Raw genomic sequence first — 18,701 nt, 5'->3', positions numbered from 1 at the left:
ACTAGCGCATAACAATAAGGGAACTATACACCACGCACCTCATAAATGTCCGAAGCTCTCTAGTGTGGAAGCATACTTTTCTTGTCTTGTCGGTCTGAGTAGAATTTTTTTCATTATCTACGACGACCTAGCAAAGTCGTCGGTCCAAAATTTAAAATCCGGACGGATTACCTCTGCTCTGGACGAAACCGAGGTTGAATTATTGAAATGAGTTAAGTATTTTAGGGGGGCTTCTTAACTTTTCAAGCAATTCGCCCAAATCCTCAAGGTTTTAGCATCCTGGCGTGAATATCCTAGTTTTTACTTTATTATATTTCCCCGTTTTACGATAAGACCAAGCATGACTTTTTTGATAAAGCTTCTAAATAACGTGGATGGATGTTGGTGGGGTCTTTAACTTCATTCGTCCTTTGCCGATATGTCCAACCTCTTCTTTGACGTAGACGTAAGTTTATCAACTTTCTTCTTGTATCTAACTTAATTAACCAAATCAATATAACAACCGAACATTGACAGAAAATCAATGGAGCCTTCCTGTCCACAGGACCCTTAATCTATTATAAGTAATTAAAAAAAAAATTAAAAACCTTAAAAAATAAAATACTTACTTGTTTCAATGTTAATCGTGCCGTATATCGTAAATCGCTACCCTCTCGCTTAAATAAAGGATGTGGCTTATCTCGTATTATAAAAACTATATCGGCAGGAATTTTACCGCGGGTTTGATCGCCCTCCTTTTGAAATGTGACTTTTGTGCCCGATTTCCAACCAGGTTTTATCGATATACTAACATATTTATCTTCCTTTTTCGGTGTGCCATCTGGTTGTAAAACTCTTCGTGAAATTTTCATTTTCTTAACACAGCCATTATAGATTTCTTCGAGAGATACATAGAGGTCATGTTCAATGGGCGGGTCTTGTTGTTTTTCCTTTTTCAATGGTGTATGAACATTAAATGAATGAGATCTGAGAGATTAAAAACAATAGGAAATTCACTATATAAAAATATTATTAGAATTTTGCAGTGTAACGAAAAGAGTGCTTACCTGAAGGCACCTCCAAGACCATGTCTTGATCCTAGACCACCGAAGGGTGAGGAAAAGAAATCGTGCTCGGTATCCAAATCGAAAACATTGTTATTGAATAGATTGTCGGACATGTCGAAAAATGAGGCAAAAGGATTGCTGGAACCGAAGAATTGAGCGAACGTAGCACGTGGATCGCCGTGGAAAGTGTATGTGAAACCTTGACTATTGCCACCACCATTTCGTACACCTGTAGAGAAGACAATTATAGAATTTATAGGTCAGCATCAACAGCAGGAAATAATGAACGTGGACATCCTCGTCCTTAAAATCTTGGATGTCGAAATTTTAAGGACGAGGATGTGGAAGCAGAATTTGTATCAATGATTTTTAATATTTTACTCTACATTTTAAAATTCTTCGCAAAAATTAACATGCATGAAACTCACCTCCTTTCAGTCCTTCTTCTCCATATTTATCATATAAATCACGTTTGCTTTTATCAGATAGAACTTCATAAGCCTCTGCAACCTCTTTGAATTTCTCTTCGGCATTTGGCGATTTGTTTTTGTCCGGGTGATACCTTAATGCTAGTTTTCTGTATGCTTTTTTGATTTCATCATCTGTTGCTGATCGGGGAATCCCCAAAATCTTATAGTAGTCCTTCCCCATATTTGCCTTGTTTGTTTTGTTGTTGGTTTTCGACACACACTAAACTATACTATATTCGTGTTGACCTATCGATGAAGAAGAAAAAGAGATTATTTTATTACCCGTTTTCGAAGCCAAAATTAAGTAGATAAATAAGTTCGAACCAAATTGAAACAGATATGGAAGGATCACAACTAGAATGGACCATCCCAGTCCAAACTCCAGTCTAGAAATAACACCTTAGAAAATTTTAGTGAAAAAAAAATTTAAGATCCCCTAAAAAGGACTCCAGAGAAACCATGTGCCTCTGTTGATGTATCCGGGTGAATACGCTATCGCAATTTTAATAACTACGACGTGATCGTCAATGTTACTAATTGAAGCTAGCCTCGAAGCGTGAAAAGAATGAAACCAGTGGTCAGCACAGATGCAAAGTGAGGAAGAATTCCAACGAAAGCTTGAGATGCGAAAGGGCGAACTTTGAACCCTTAAAAAAAAGAAGCAGCCTCAGTCATCTGAGTGAAATTATGCGATGTTTCCAACGATATTTCGGGAACCACTTATTCAAGTTCAAGTTAGCACTGATGAAGGGATCATGTGGTTCCCGAAATATCGGTATTTGCAAGAATAAATATTCACACCAACGAAAAAGAAACAACAAGTTTTTATTATTTCAACCCCAGCCATTCCCGATAATTCTAACCCCAACGACTCAGATTTAGTACAGAGCAACATATCAAAAACCAATGGTAAAGAAGTTACCCTCAAAATACGGCTGTTATTTCAGCTCTCTGATAGTGGTTGATGCAGCATTTGGGATTAATAGAAACATAAGTCTAAAGTAAGTTGAGCCACGTCTACCGTCATTTGGAAAAGACACTTTTGCCATTAATAACCTCCATTGCACAAAACTAAGATGTAAGAAGACTTTGGGAGTGAAATTCTAACAGCTTTCTCGGACTGGTTCGCCTAGGAACTGACGTCAACTCCATCACCTCGGCCTTAGGCGGTTGGATATGATGAGAAAAAGTAATATCGTCTAGCATTAGAGGATTGAAGAAAACAAGTATGCTTTTATGCTGGTAGTAGAGCTGACACCTCCGTATTTCCTTGCCGAAAGACCAAAACTTCCGAACACACACTAAACTTCTCCTTTAACTGCACCATTTTTAACACTTTTGGGGTAAAACGTTTCGCACTCGATGTTAGACTCTGAAGAATTTTGAGCTGAAATGTCACAATCGCCAAGATATTACAAGCGATTTGAAGGACGAATTTTCCATATTCCCAAGGCTAACAAATGTCCAAGGTTCTAACAGGTGAACCCTACCTAAAGATCCATATGCTTCCACAAGAAATGCCTTCCATGATTTCCATTCAACAGGAGAAAAGTCGAGAAGATAGGAGTTGTTCCCTAGGTCCTCACCGATGGCTCACTTGTTGCACAAAAACCACACAGACTTACTTCAAAAATGCAATGAAAAGTGCAAGTCAATTTCGCATTCATTGTCGAGCAATTTGCCAATCCTCTTAAGAGCAATTGGCCAATCTGTTGTACTTTGTGACAAACAAAAACGAACCCTAGCATTCTGCGGAGACTGATGACGTATCAATGACATCACTGTCTTCAATAAATATCTAATAGCGGATCTAGCCAAATATTCGTGTCCGGATAGCTGAGAGCGCAAGGCTGTCGTACGGAAGTTCGCGGTTCAAATCTCACTGGTGGCAATGGGATTTGTCTCGTCATTTGACGTCAGGTGGCAGTGGACTCAGCTGTGTACCTGAGTCAAATCAGCAAACACAATGCTGACCATATTGCCTTCGATCATCATCATCAACCTCGCGACAACCGGTATCCGGTCTAGGCCTGTCTTAATAAGGAACTCCAGACATCCCGGTTTTGCGCCGAGGTCCACCAATTCGATATCCCTAAAAGCTGTCTGGCGTCCTGGCCCACGCCATCGCTGCATCTTAGGCAGGGTCTGCCTCGTCATCTTCTTCTACCATAGATATTGCCCTTATAGACTTTCCGGATGGAATCATCCTCATCCATACGGATTAAGTGATTAAGTGACCCGCTCACATAACACGTAACATATTGAGCCAGATTTTACCCACAACCGGACGGTCATGGTATCGCTCATAGATTTCGTCATTGTGTAGGCTACGGAATCGTCCATCCTCATGTAGGGGGCCAAAAATTCTTCGGAGGATTCTTCTCTCGAACGCGGCCAAGAGTTCGCAATTTTTCTTGCTAAGAACCCAAGTTTCCGAGGAATACATGAGGACTGGCAAGATCATAGTCTTGTACAGTAAGAGCTTTGACCCTATGGTGAGACGTTTCGAGCGGAACAGTCTTTGTAGGCTGAAGTAGGCTCTGTTGGCTGACAACAACCGTGCGTGGATTTCATCATCGTAGTTGTTATCGGTTGTGATTTTCGACCCTAGATAGGAGAAATTGTCAACGGTCTCAAAGTTGTATTCCCCTATCCTTATTCTTGTTCGTGTTTGTGTTTGACCAGTGCGGTTTGATGTTGTTGGTTGATTCGTCTTCGGTGCTGACGTTGCCACCATGTATTTTGTCTTGCCTTCATTGATGTGCAGCCCAAGATCTCGCGCCGCCTGCTCGATCTGGATGAAGGCAGTTTGAACGTCTCGGGTGGTTCTTCCCATGATGTCGATATCGTCAGCATAGGCCAGTAGTTGGGTGGTCTTGAAGAGGATCGTACCTCTTGCATTCACCTCAGCATCACGGATCACCTTCTCGAGGGCCAGGTTAAAGAGGACGCATGATAGGGCATCCCCTTGTCGTAGACCGTTGTTGATGTCGAATGGTCTTGAGAGTGATCCTGCTGCTTTTCTCTGGCCTCGCACATTGGTCAGGGTCAGCCTAGTCAGTCTTATTAATTTCGTCGGGATACCGAATTCTCTCATGGCCGTGTACAGTTTTACCCTGGCTATGCTATCATAGGCGGCTTTAAAGTCGATGAACAGATGGTGCAACTGTTGTCCATATTCCAACAGTTTTTCCATCGCCTGCCGCAGAGAGAAAATCTGATCTGTTGCTGATTTGCCTGGAGTGAAGCCTCTTTGGTATGGGCCAATGATGTTCTGGGCGTATGGGGCTATTCGGCCTAGCAAGATAGTGGAGAATATCTTATAGATGGTACTCAGCAACGTGATACCTCTATAATTGCTGCACTGTGTGATATCTCCCTTTTTATGTATGAGACAGATTATGCCTCGCTGCCAATCGTCGGGCATTGATTCGATGTCCCATACCTTGAGCACAAGTTGATGAACCACTTGGTGTAACTGGTCGCCTCCATATTTAACCAATTCGGCTGTAATTCCATCGGCTCCTGGCGACTTATGATTTTTTAGCCGATGAATTGCACGGACTGTTTCTCCTAAACTTGGTGGTGGCAGTATTTGTCGGTCGTCTTCAGTTGGCGGGACCTCCAACTCGCCGATGTTCTGGTTGTTCAGTAGCTCATCAAAGTACTCAACCCATCGCTCTAATATGCCCATTCTGTCGGAAATCAGATTTCCCTCATTGTCTCGGCAGGATGAGCATCGAGGTGTATAAGGCTTCATCCTGCTGAATTGTTGGTAAAACTTCCGCGCCTGGTGCGGTTGCTCCCTGTACTTTTCTAGTTCACAGACTTGTTGGTTCTCCCAGGCTTCCTTTTTCCGTCTGTGAAGTCGCTTCTCCGCTCGACGGAGTTCGTGATAAGTCTCTGCGCGTGCCCGCGTTCTTTGAGAATGCAACATTACTCGGTATGCGGCATTCTTCCGTTCCGTTGCTAGCTTACATTCATCGTCAAACCAGCCGTTCCGACTCCTTTTGCGGCTGGGGCCAAGTATATTTGTGGCCGTATCCATGATAACGTTCTTCAGGTGGTTATGAAGATCATTAGTTGATGCTTCATCTCCAGGTCCTCTATTGACTGCGGTTATTGCGGCATCCATTTCCCTCTTATAGGTGTCGCGGAGGGTTGTGTTGTGGATGGCTTCAGTGTTCACTCTCACCTGATTGTCAGAGGGGATTCTAGGTGGTATTGTTATTCGAGCTCGGAGCACCATGCCAACAAGATAGTGATCCGAGTCTATATTGGCCCCCCCAATATGTTCTGACATTCATCAAGGCTGAGAGGTGGCGGCGTTCGATCAACACGTGGTCAATTTGGTTGAAAGTGGTCCCGTCTGGAGAGGCCCACGTATGTTTGTGGACCGCTTTCCGCGCAAACCAGGTACTTCCAACAACCATTTCGTGTGACCCTGCTAATTGAATAGTCCGCAGTCCGTTATCATTTGTTTTTTCGTGTAAGCTATGGGAGCCAACGTATCGCCTGAATACGGGCTCCTTCCCTACTTGGCTGTTAAAATCCCCAAGTATGATTTTGATATCATATCTGGGACAGGCTTCGAGGGTTCTTTCTACTGCCTCGTAGAAGGTATCCTTCTCCGACTCTGCAGTCTCCTCTGTAGGGGCGTGAGCGTTTATGAGGCTTATATTTCTAAACTTGCCTCGCAAGCGCAGAGCGCATAGCCGTTCGCTTATACTTTCAAAGCCGATAACAGCAGGTTTCATTTTTTGGCTGACTAAGAAACCTACTCCGAGCACATGGTTTACTGGATGGCCGCTATAATATATGGTGTAGTGGCTCTTCTCCAGGAAACCGGTCCCTGTCCATCGCATCTCTTGCAACGCTGTTACATCAGCCCTATATTGGGACAGGGTATCGGCTAGCTGCTTATCAGCTTCATCTCTGTACAGGGAGCGCACGTTCCATGAGAAAATGCGCAAATCGTTGTTCCTTTGTCGTTGCCGGGTCCGTCGTTTTAATATCCGTCCTATCCGAGGCTCCTGTTGTGGCTTCGTAACGGTTGTTTTCCGTGTAGGGTTGTCAGCCCTACCCAACCCCCAACCTGGAGGACCAGTTGGTACAATTTGTCCCGTTTTTAGGCGCGGGAGACTCGCCTTCATCCTTCTCCGTCTGCAGCTTTTCGTCAAGAAAGAGCTCCCAGCGGTCACCACGTGGAGGTGGAGATAGGGTTTGGTAGTAGAGCTGTTGGTGTTGGTTCAGCAGGCATTTCCCAGGTTTTATGCTCCATCGTGGGTACCAATCCACGTTTCGCCCCGGGACCTATACTACCCTTTGACCACAAAACAGCGAAATACAAATGGTAGTTCAGCTTTACGGAAATATCCAATAAGCAAGGTTGTGGTAGGATAGGTGGCAACAAGGACACCCAATTTGGAACCTCCAAGGGAGTTTTGAAGCTGATATTGAAGACTAGACCCATCCTTTTCGATAATATCTCTGAGGTGGAATATTCCATGGTTAGTGGAAGAACCAAAAATTGGTGTTGCCTCCCGAGCCCAATAAACCACCTGGAGATCCAGGTTCATATCGCCAGATCTATCTGTTAGATACAATGGGGAAGATGATGGAGAGAGTCAACTACAATAGACTGCTACCCATCATCCAAAGCAGCAGTTGCTTATCGGATCGCCAATATGTGTTTCAGCCCACCCATAGAGTTACGGTGGATGCAATGAATATAGTGGCGAATTTACCAGAAGATGCATTGAGTTCTGGCGGCTGCTGTACCGTTTGGCATTTAATATCAAAAATGCATTCAACCCTTCCAACTGGAGCCAAATTAAAGGGGCGTTGGTAAACATTAGTATTTCTAGATGTTAGGCGAGTCTGAGAGAGAATTACCCCTCAGAGAAGACTCCTCAACTCCAAAGAATACGTTATGACAGCAGGTTTGCACTGGGCTTAGTGGTAGACCCACTGGCGGCCCCCTGTATAACGGGGTCCCAGAAGAATCTGCGAATGACGACTTTGCCGATGACCTACGCCTATAAATGTTCCAGCAGAGCACCCAGAGGATGTGAAGGTCAGGATCGAGACAGTGAGAGCAGTAAACTCCTGGCAAGAAAGGAACCAGTTGACCTTGGTGGGTGAAAAAACGAAGGCGGTAAAACCAAAACACTAACCACTTGCGAAAATGTCGCTGAATGTTAGCAAGAGTTGTGCGATCCATTCTGCTTTACGCGTAAGCCGTATGAGCGGAAGTGCTTGCGAATTCTCAGAAACAGAAGTAGGTGAATTTATCAGTACTGATGATCGGAATGATTTCAGTCAACATTCCATCGGAAGAGATTAGTGCGCTATACGCGGGTGGTCCCATAAGTACCCAGCCTCACCGGCCAAGGTTGTTTGAAAAATGTCACTGTATTAGAAAGTGCACAGTCTATAAAGTATATATTTCAACTTTGAAGATGCTTTAGTTTTTGGCAGCCATCAATAGTGAACATTGTCACTCAATTTGTAAAAATTGAGAAAATTGGTCATCAGTTCAGAGGTCTTTAGATATGGTAGTGATAACCGAAGTAACGGCCAAAAAAACTGCTAGAAATCCGTAGCAAACTAGGAGATAACAGAGCTGACAGTATACCAAACAAAGCCTTTAAGGTAGCTGTTAACTCAAGACTGGACAAATTAGTAGAATTTCTGCTTCATTATGGAAACGCCAGACTATAATGTTAATACCTAAAAGTGATAAAATGACTGGTGAACCGTCGCCAAGCAGGCTGATATGCCTATCTGACAATATCGAAAAAATGCCAGAGCGAAGTAACCACCAACGTAGTCAACCTGGTCCCTAGCGTGAATGGAAATGCAATGCACTGGAAAAGTTGTTATTATTATTCTGTTAAGGGAAAGTCGCACCGCGTCCTTGAAGAACTATTGTGCCCCTTTTACTGGTTATAGTGTACCTGTTGATCATAGTATCTCAAGCAGGCCTGTAACCGTTAGGAACTTTAGTATGTTCCCCACTTCCAGAAGTTTCGACTTTGCATCTGGTATTAAGTGTTCTCCCAGATGTATCGACCTACTTTGCACAAGTGCCGGACACTGTCCCAGGACGTGCATAGAGGTTTCGTCCTCCTCCTCACAGAGCCTGCAGGCAGTGTCCGTAGATATCCCTAGCTAGCTGATAGTTCAGCCGACAGTGACCAGTGAGAATTCCCACTATGATTCGGCGGTTCTTTTTGGTGAGATTTAAGCAATCCTTTGTACGCATGGGTTCGTATCCCCCAATAAGCACCCTGGACTGCTCCATCCCTGGTAGGCCCGCCCAATATAGTTCCCTCAACCGTTTCTCTTCGTTTCTTAGATTCATAGCCATGAAACCGTTTCCGATTCCACAGAAGAGTTCTGGCCCGTGTAAAGGCATCCCTGCTTCCTTCTTGGCTAGTTCATCCGCTGCCTCATTGCCTTCCAAACCAGCATGGCCTGGAACCCAAAGTATCCAGACCTTGTTGGACGAGCCGAGTATAATCAGTCTCTCAAGGCATTCCCATATCAGTTTAGAGTCCACCTGGTTGGACCTAAGTGCCTTGATCGCTGCTTGGCTATCGGTGAGAATAGCTATGTTCTGCCCCCTGTAGTTCCTTTGCAGATTAAAGGAGGCACATTTGTCTATGGCGTAAATTTACGCCCGGAATATGCTAGTGTACCTGCCCATTGGCTCAAAGTACATTTTCCTTGGACCAATGACACCGGCACCCGCTCCTTCTGCTGTGAGGGATTCGTCAGTGCACCAAGTAATCAGTTGCTGGTTTAAGCCGTATGTCGCAGCCACGCTCACCCAGTTTGCCTTGTTACTTCAACGTGTTTCAAACTTCTTATCGAAGTGAAACCTCGTTGTCTTGTTGTCCCTCAGTATCAGTAATTCGGGATACCGCCTAGAAAGGACATCAATCTTCCTTCGATTTAGGCAGCTCCCCGCCTCACTCATACTACCGGCCATCCTGAATATTGATCTCCTTGCCTGCATCTGTATGTGCAGATGGAGAGGGGTTAATCCCAGAAGGACCTCCATGGATGCCGTTGGGCATGTCCTCATTGCCCCACTGATACACACGCAAGCCAGCCTTTGGAGCTTATGTATGATAATTCCCTGGCTTGTGTGCTGAGTTGGGTTACCGCTCCATAGGTAATCATTGGCCTTACTATTGCAGTATATATCCAAAGTAGTATCTTCGGGCTGCAACCCCATTTTTTTCCTGCTATGGATCTGCAAGTCATCAGAGCCCTCGTGGCTTTTCGACAAGTGTTTCCGACATGTGTCTTCCAGAGTAATTTTTGGTCTAGCGTGATTCCCAAATATTTGACCTCTGTTTCTCGTTTCACCTCCATATCATGTAATGTTATGGCTTTCAGGTGATCCAGCTTACGCCTCCTAGTGAATGGTACTATGGTGGTTTTGGTTGGGTTGATCCGCAGTCCCACCTTCCTGCACCAGGCACTAGTAACCCTTAATCCAGTTTGGATTCTATCACATAGGGTATCTTCATATTTGCCCCTACAGATTAGAACAATGTCGTCCGCGTAGCCCTGGACTTGTATTCCAGTATTATCTTGAACTGCTATCTTGCAGGAAGAAGGCTTTAGTATGAGACGACGGTGGACCCAACGCATTCGACAGGGCTTTGTTTCTTAATCAGAACATCTTGTATAATTATGGCTTTTAGTTCCCAGGACGCCACGACAGTTAGTTACCCCGATTGTAGTTGAAACACATCATCCGAACGGACCACGAAACTATAAAAAACGCAAGTCCGGCACTGGCAGGTGCAGATCATAACTTCATCTATTCTCCAGTGACTGAATTTTCCTGGCACGAAAAAGACAGTTGCGACCTACTAAAACCTATATAATATTCATTGTGGACCTGGTTTTTTGTCCATACAAGGCTGATTTCGGGCTGACAAAAATGACGGAGTGAAATTTTACCGGGACAGCCCTTTTTTTCGGAGATCCGAAGTAGAGATTCTGGTGAAATTAAAGGATAATAAGGGAGTCGCATGATTTTCACCCCAAGCACAGATTTTCTCCCTAAGACCCACTTTCACCAAGAATTCCAATAATATAATAAGTTGAGCCGTTTTTCAAACAGACAGACAAACGGAGGACAAGAAAGGCAGACATTAAATCAAACTTGCTGAGGTTTAGCTTTCCACTGAACGAGCTGAGTAAGTTTTAAGGAGAATGAACCTGATCTACTGTTGGAACTGGTTAGCCCAGCTGAGTTGAAAAATGTGTTGAGTGTGGTGATGAGATGAGATAAAAAAAGACCAAAAAAAAATAGTAATAAACAGCCACCAATTAAAAATTCCACTCACCTTACTCCACAATAAATAAATTTAATATAAACGGTACATGTATCTTATGGATATTAACTTTTATGTTCAGTCAATGCAATCATATTGCCAACAGCCTGAAAAGAGAAAAAAATCAAAACTCGAGTTAGAAAATAAGTTGTTATTATTAATTCAATTTTATATCCCTTACAGAATAACAAAAACACTGGGCCTGCCAATAGATGCAATATATGGCAACTGGCGTATGAGAGGGGTGGGGGCGGTGCAAGGGCGCAAAAACCACCGCTTAAACCCAAATATAGCCCCTCAAGATATCTACCGACTGCAAAACTCCATTTAGGAAAAAGAGAATGACTCTAAGTTCACAATTATCTGATATAAATCTTTATTCAGTCACCTATACTCAAATAAGATCTGCAAAGATGCATATATGGTTGCCAGCCCTAAATGAAGCAAAAACCGTCAACCAAACCTACGCGTTACCGTTGTCGGTGCTCTGACATGCGTTGCAGCTTCCTCCAGGACTTTCCGAGAAGTCTGCATTCCACTTACGACATTCTGCGTCACATAGCTCTAAGACAACCTACTCTTAGACTATTCTAGGAAAGTAGATTTCATTACACAGCTTGGCCAACAACGGTGTTGTGAGCCTTTCCCGACGTGAAGCTTAACTGCTGCTGCTTCCCCCTTCTGATTCTGCAAGTATCCCGCCCTTACGTCGACGTAATTCTTCATTTCAGACTGTGCCTGACCAAGCCAATAGAACCTATTTTAACTTACAAAAACTGTTCGGCCCGAAACGCCTCACCATAGGGTCAAAAATCTGACTGCCCAAGCCTTCCTCGGAAGGGTTCTTAGCAAGAAAAGTTGCAAGGAGGATGGATCATTCAGTAACCTAACTGCGTCCGACCTACGGATTACTTAATCCGTATTGGTGGGCATGATCTAGCCAGTGCAATATTTATGGTAGAAAAAACAGATGTATCAAATTGGTGGACCTCGGCTCAAAACCGGCATATCTGAAGTTCCCTACTATGGCAAGTTCAGGTCGAACACCGGGAGTGGCACCGTTGTTGATGATGAAGATACCCTAATAGTACGATAGACGACACTAAAAATTCCTTCCTTTTCCCAGACTATTTACTGTTAATCATGTAAAACTCTTCGCTAATTTTGGTCATCGTTGATGTTGTGAATTCACTTTTTACTATTTTTTAATTTAAAGAGGCCACAGAGAAGGAGATCATGGCCAATAATGAAAAGGCGTCAGGCAAATCTAGCTTGCCTATAGTAAATTGATCAAGCCAGACCTCTAGGCGGGATAAAAGCTCTCAAATTGTCCGACTATCTCGCATGGTGCTACGAGAAAATCTACAGTTAAATTTCCAAATGTTGGCGAAACACATTTTGCCCCTCGAGTCAGACGATCGCTCCAGAGACCAAAAAGCATCCATTGCAAAGAAAGCAAGATCACATTTCTTGATCGCGCTTAGGTCCGAAAAAAATTTCACCTACTTGAAGCTTAGAACTAGGGAACTAGGACCATTTCAGCCCCACTGCCAAAAATCGATGGAGCAAAAGAGCTTGATAACAGTTTGATAAACTGATAAAACAAATAAGAACATACGAACGAGAAAAACCAAAGAAACCTCGCGTTAACCATTGAAGCAAGAAGGGATGTTTGAGGAAAACTTGTACAAATATTTCGGTGAAGTCCTGTAGAGTTCGTTCTGAAAACTTTAATACCTTTAATCCACATAAGACATGACCCGGTGCAGTAGTAGAGTTGTCAAGATTATTTGGTCACACAAAAACATACAAACATACTATAATGTACCCAGTGTTTACTTCTCCTTACACTGACTCAAACGATGAGCCAGTTTATGGTCTCCATGCAAAACATGACCAAGATCAAGAAATTATGCGTAATCAGATCCAGATTTTGCAGGTCCTTCTCAGAAGCAAACAAACCAGCTCAAAATATGGCTCTAGAATGCAAGCGAGTCAGCCAGCATAAACTGGAAATACGACACTTCCTGTTTGAAAAAGAAATCGACATAATGCTCACATCCGAAACTCACAGCAATTTCCAGATTAATCGATATTACTCCTATAACACTAAGCATCAGGAAAGAAAAGCCCAAGGTGGTACCAGAATACTTATCAGATCCAGCATTAAGCATTATCTTCCAGAAGATTACTGCAAAGACTACCTAGAAGCAACTTCAATACAGTTACTGGAGTGGGCCAGCGTGATAACCATCACCGGAGTCTATTGTCCTCCCAGGTTTAAACTAACTTCTCAAACGTTCGAAGATTATCACTGAGGGACAAATTTCGGCCCACTGAGGATTTTAATGCTAAACACACTCATTGAGGGTCTAGGCTGATCACTCCCAAAGGAGGCAATTGTGGGAGCCTGAGATTCTAGACTTGACATCGTCTTACCTGGGCAAGCCACTGTTTTCAGACCACTCGCCCGTCAATATAACACTTGCTAGCGTCTCTCCAATAACAAGCGATGCAAATTCTAAATTAATAGCCAAAACAACGAACTAGTTAAATTGTTTTCTTCGAACTGGTTAAAATTTAAGCACTCATCTGCAAATCCACGATCCCTTGAAAACCGGAGGTCAAATAGGCCAGGCCCTGTTGAAATTTAACGAAATAATGAGCGTGACACAGCTTTCTACCACACGCTCATGTATCACCAATCTTCGCACAGCATACTACAGCTGGTCTAAGTAAGGCGGAAGTTGAGAAGACAATCACGGGTTCACAGATCTCCAGACCTAAAAAAACAGCAAGTCGATCACCCAGTAAGGCCCTTAAGGATCAACGAGGACAGGAGTTACAAAATGGTAACATTTGCAAAATACCTGCAAAAGGTATTTCTCGTCCATTTTCCGAAGACGGAGTAAGGCTTCCAAAAATATCCTTTCCTACACCGAAGGGAGGCTTCTCATTTAGAACCAAACAAGTTGCTCAAGTTTATCAAAGAACAAGTGGACCCAAAGAAAACTCCAGGGTATGACCTAACTACGGGAAAAATGTTGAAGGAACTTCAAAGTATAGCAATCACTCATATGACTTATATATTGTACGCATTTCTATGTTTCGTTTGAAAATTTTCAGAAGTTACAATGATTCCTAAATGTGCGAAGCGCCAAACGCAGGTTGCATCATACAGTGTTCTTGGACCGACATTCTACCTCATTTATACCTCGGATCTACCAACTGATCCTAATCTGATAAGTTCAACGTTAGTAGATGATTACTGCCATTTTAAGAATCCACAAAAACTTGTAAGTCGACATACAAATCCAAATAAGTCGTTATAAAAAAGATGAAACCTGGTAAGCGGTTCATAAACCGTTATGCTTGGCTTTGGAATGACCATTTCCAAATGAAGGTCCGTGAGAAACGTCTCTATCACGTATTCCACCGGGGATGGAACACCATCTGACGGCCAAACCAGTGCGATCGTTACGGTGTAAATTTTTGTTTACCAGAATATGGTCATGTGGGGTATTGAGGCAATTGGGTGGGAGCAAGATTGGCGATGACCTGATCAAGTCGCTCTGGCTGCGACGGCTCCCGGAAGGCACCCAGGCGATCCTCGCTTGCGTCTCCGGTTCCTTGGAGGAACTGGCAGCGACGGCCGACCAGGTGCAGGAGGTGTACGTACGCCCAACCTTGGCGGCCGTTCAACCACCGTCGGAGGAGGTGGGTGACTTGAAGCGCGAGATAGCCGCTTTAACAGCCAGTGTGGCCGAGATGCGGGCGACTTTGGACGCTCAGCGTTCGGGCGCCAGATCGCAAACACGCTCGCGGTCTGCCACCCGAAAAGGGCGATCAGGTAGCAGGTCGTCAGGACAGTCCGCGGATCGAGGGATTTGCTGGTACCACCGCAAATTCGGGGATAAAGCGACAATATGTACGCTACCGTGTAGATTCACTCCTACCGCAAAAAACTAGGTCCGCGGGGGGTATTGGCGACGGCCACCCAGAACGCAGCGCCACGTCGCCCAACTATTTTCGACCCCCTCAGCAGGCGCAGCTACCTCATCGATACGGGTGCGGAGGTTTCGGTTCTTCCCGTACCCCGGCAACATCAACTTTTCCCACAACCGCTCAAACTTGCGGCAGCAAATTCCTCCCGCATAAACACGTACGGGTATAGGCAAGTGGACGTGAGTCTTGGCTTGCGTAGGACGTTTTCGTGGCGTTTCATCCTGGCGGATGTCAGCTTCCCCATACTAGGCGCAGACTTCCTGTGTCACTATGGATTGCTGGTGAACTTGCAAAACAAGTCTCTTATAGATTCCACGACCAACCTTAATTCGTCGGGACAAATGGTATCTCACCCAGGCAATAATCTTTCCGTTCCTTTAGAAGACATTACCGATTCTCGTGTTCGGGCGCTTCTCCAAAAGTTCAGCCAGATTACTACCAAGTGTAGTCTCTCCAAACCAGTGAAGCACAATGTGCAGCACCACATTATCACTACTGGTTCCCCGATCTTCCCGAAGGTGCGTCCTCTACCATCCCAGAAACTGGCTATTGCACGGAAAGAGTTTGAACAACTCGTTCAACAGGGTATCTGCAGGTCCTCAAATAGCTGTTGGTCTTCCCCACTGCATATGGTCCCTAAGCCAAACGGCGAATGGCGCCCATGTGGGGATTACAGAAGGCTAAATGCACAGACTGTTCCTGACCGATATCCAATTCCACGCAGTTCACGACTTGGCGCATCCCGGCATCAGGACAACAAACCGGTTAGTCACCGGAAAATTCCTCTGGCCCTCCATGAACAAGGATATCAATTCCTGGGCCAGAGAGTGCATCGCATGCCAAAAGTGTAAAGTCTCCAGGCATGTAAGGAAAGAAGTGGGCTCATTCCCCCGCACTACCAAGCGTTTCCACACGATACACCTCGACATAGTAGGGCCTTTGCGAGACTCGCACGGTTATAGGTATTGTCTCACAATCATCGACAGGTTTACGCGGTGGCCTGAGGCAATACCTCTGAAAGACATTACGGCGCAATCATGTGCCAAAGCCCTCTGTCGAGAGTGGATACCTCGCTTTGGCGTCCCTGCAGTGGTCATCACTGACCAGGGAATGCAATTTGAGTCCACCCTTTTCTGAGTTCGATCACCCAACGTTAAACCCGCCAGCAAGTGGTCTAATTTTGCCGACTCGCTTGCCGACAGGCGCCTGATCAACTCGCTCTTGAGCTGTGTGTACGATGCCGACTTCACTACGTCGGACACCAGAAGAATGGACTCTTCGTCCAGGCCCACCACCACGTAGTTGAAGCGGGTCGCGTCCGATGTGATGCCGGACATTTGGAACTGCGCTTCCAAAGGCACGAACCACAACTCCGGGTTCCGCCTCCAAAACGGAAGAACGCGTACGGCGAGGGCGGTCACTTGCGGGCCCCATGAGCCTGCTGCGTCTTCGCTGTCAAACGACATCTTGTTTAACGAAAAGTACGAGTTGTAATGCAGACGCGGTGAATTTTACTCCAACACGGCAGGCCGCACCCACGAACAGAGAAATGACGACCGAAGCGGACGCTCTCCAGCGCAGACCAAAAACACCACCAAGGAAACGGAGAACCCGCGATGTGAAACACCTAACGCCGTCTCTTGCAGCGATTTTCAATTATTATTATTGAAATATTATCACAATTTTAACTTTTAACAATTAAATTTGAAGATTGATTGCCAAATAATCTATAACCTAAGTTGCTGCTGCCAATGTTGAAAGGTGGTCGCGCTCGTTGAATTTCTGATGCGGCAATAATACTGGTGTCAGCTACGTTTGAGATGGTGATGGCTGCGGCTGCGGCGGCAACGATGGTGGCTGCGGCAGTGATGCTAACGTCTGGCGCTGCGGCGCTGGCGTCTGGGGCTGCGGTGCTGATGTTTGGTTAACTTGATAAAACGCGCTCGAGATCAGAGGAACAGAACGAGTCATCTGAGGTATCGGCTGCACAGGTTGTTCAATAGTTATGTTTACAGGTGAGGGTCCAGCCTCTCTTTCTTCACTTTGGATACTGATAGTACTAGGGCTTTGTGCTCTTCGGGGTCACGAATTTAACTTTATTATTAATTTCTTTGCAAACCACACTTTTAGGTACACCGGAACATAGACTGGGTTTTTACAATCAATACTCGATAGATTTAACCATTAGACTTTATTAAATAATTTGTGTGACTGTGACTGTTTGCTCGTTAGAGGCAGAAGAGACTCTCGCTTCATGTGTTTCCTTTCTGCCCCTAGCTCATGGCACACTTTTCTCGCCGGTCCTCCACTACCGTGGCGAGCTCCGCAAAGTGGATAGATCCGCGCCATCTATTCGTTCGCATTCGCAACATTCGAAATAAATTTCGAATGCTGCGAATCCTGCCGCGCCACAGTATCAAATGAAAGGGTTCACTTAGTACTTCTCAGGGCCTAACTTTTCATATCAGATCAGAAGTAAGAAAACTTAAACCAGAAATGTAGGTACCATAAAGTGCAACAGACCTCGTTCTAAGAAGAAAATAATCATAAAAATGCATCTACCTAAAATCTGAGCCTCAAAATGCATTTCATTCTTTTATCTGCTTAAAACAAGGTGTCCACAGGATTGTTTCTCCAGATGAAGCGTCCATACATGCATCGGATGCTTCCAAATAGTGAACAATTCAGCTAACTCTTTATGTATGTTTTCATATGCGAATGATATTGGCTTTTCTATATAAAGTAAACCCGAAATATTTAGTTACGTACTATATATCTACATCCCACTTACACATATGTATATGTTTAAAGAAGACAGGAGCAGCAAGTCGAGTTAGGTACGAAATAGAGTTTGTCGATGACGACTATATGTTTTTCCTTTATATGTTACCCTATCTCAAGCATCACATATACGACACCAACACTATCAAAGAGATGCACTGAATTCTTCCGCGCAAGTGATTAAAGAACATTAAACATGTGCAATGCTTTTCTTCTACCATAAAAATTCAATCAATGCGGCGGCAGACGAATCTCCTGTATGTAGTCTTGTTGATATGTATATAAACACCAGCAAGCGAGAATGGACGATGTTTATTTGTTCAGAATAATCGCAATAATTCTGTGTTCGATATATATATCTTGGGGTTTGGAAATTCATTAAGGAATATTTTGACTTTTAACCTATGTACAAATACGTAAACGTACATTCTTGACATATGAAGAACACGAAACAGTTCAACAGAATTTTTTTTCCACAACAAGACCTTGTAATCGACGCATCAACGAAAGTTTCAAATCCAATATTTACTGCAGCGTCGTCCATCCTACTAGCTTCTGTGGTTCTCAGTGCTGGCCGACTTTCAAAAAAAAATAAACAGTGCCTCGTGTTAATGAGGACAGCGACGTTGCTTTGAACCAGTGAGCCACCATATTCTAAATGAGGATGTGGGATTGCACCAATTATGGAAAAAAAAGAGGCATCTTTGATGGTATTGACATGTAATTTTGTAATTTACGGTGACTAGAACCCAGTTGTTCCAAGATTGGTTTGAACATAGAAGTCTTTACGAAATGAAAGTACGACGGATTAATTTGCCAGACGATGATTTGACAGCCTCTCAACTCCATCTAGACAAACCTATGCTCGAATGAAATAGCACAATCAATCAGAACGACTTGATTCCGCTTCTGAATGGGACAAAGGCTGAAGAAGAGAAAGAAGAAAATAACAAACAGCGAAAATTAAGGATATGTGAGCCAAATAACTTGAATTCGAGACATATGCTCACCAAATCTTCATCTTTTTCTTCAGGCTTTGT

The 18,701-nt window shown here is 44.1% G+C and overlaps 1 protein-coding gene across 3 annotated transcripts in view; it reads right to left on the bottom strand.

Annotated features, from left to right (window-relative positions):
• The window catches only part of LOC119650775 (dnaJ protein homolog 1), a 108,292-nt gene that overhangs the window by 18,617 nt on the left and 70,974 nt on the right, over positions 1 to 18,701 (bottom strand). For all 3 annotated transcript variants that reach the window (XM_038053882.1, XM_038053881.1, XM_038053880.1), the window contains 4 exons: positions 10,888 to 10,982; positions 1,475 to 1,762; positions 1,047 to 1,275; positions 609 to 966 (listed from right to left, as the gene is read on the bottom strand). In XM_038053882.1, the coding sequence (XP_037909810.1) occupies positions 609 to 966; positions 1,047 to 1,275; positions 1,475 to 1,697 (810 nt within the window). In that variant the 5' untranslated portion in view covers positions 1,698 to 1,762; positions 10,888 to 10,982. The remainder of the gene's footprint in view (positions 1 to 608; positions 967 to 1,046; positions 1,276 to 1,474; positions 1,763 to 10,887; positions 10,983 to 18,701) is intronic.

The sequence above is a fragment of the Hermetia illucens genome, chromosome 3, assembly GCF_905115235.1.
Source record: "Hermetia illucens chromosome 3, iHerIll2.2.curated.20191125, whole genome shotgun sequence".
Classification (NCBI taxonomy): Eukaryota; Metazoa; Arthropoda; class Insecta; order Diptera; family Stratiomyidae; genus Hermetia; species Hermetia illucens.
This window is presented reverse-complemented; position numbering and strand designations above follow the sequence as displayed.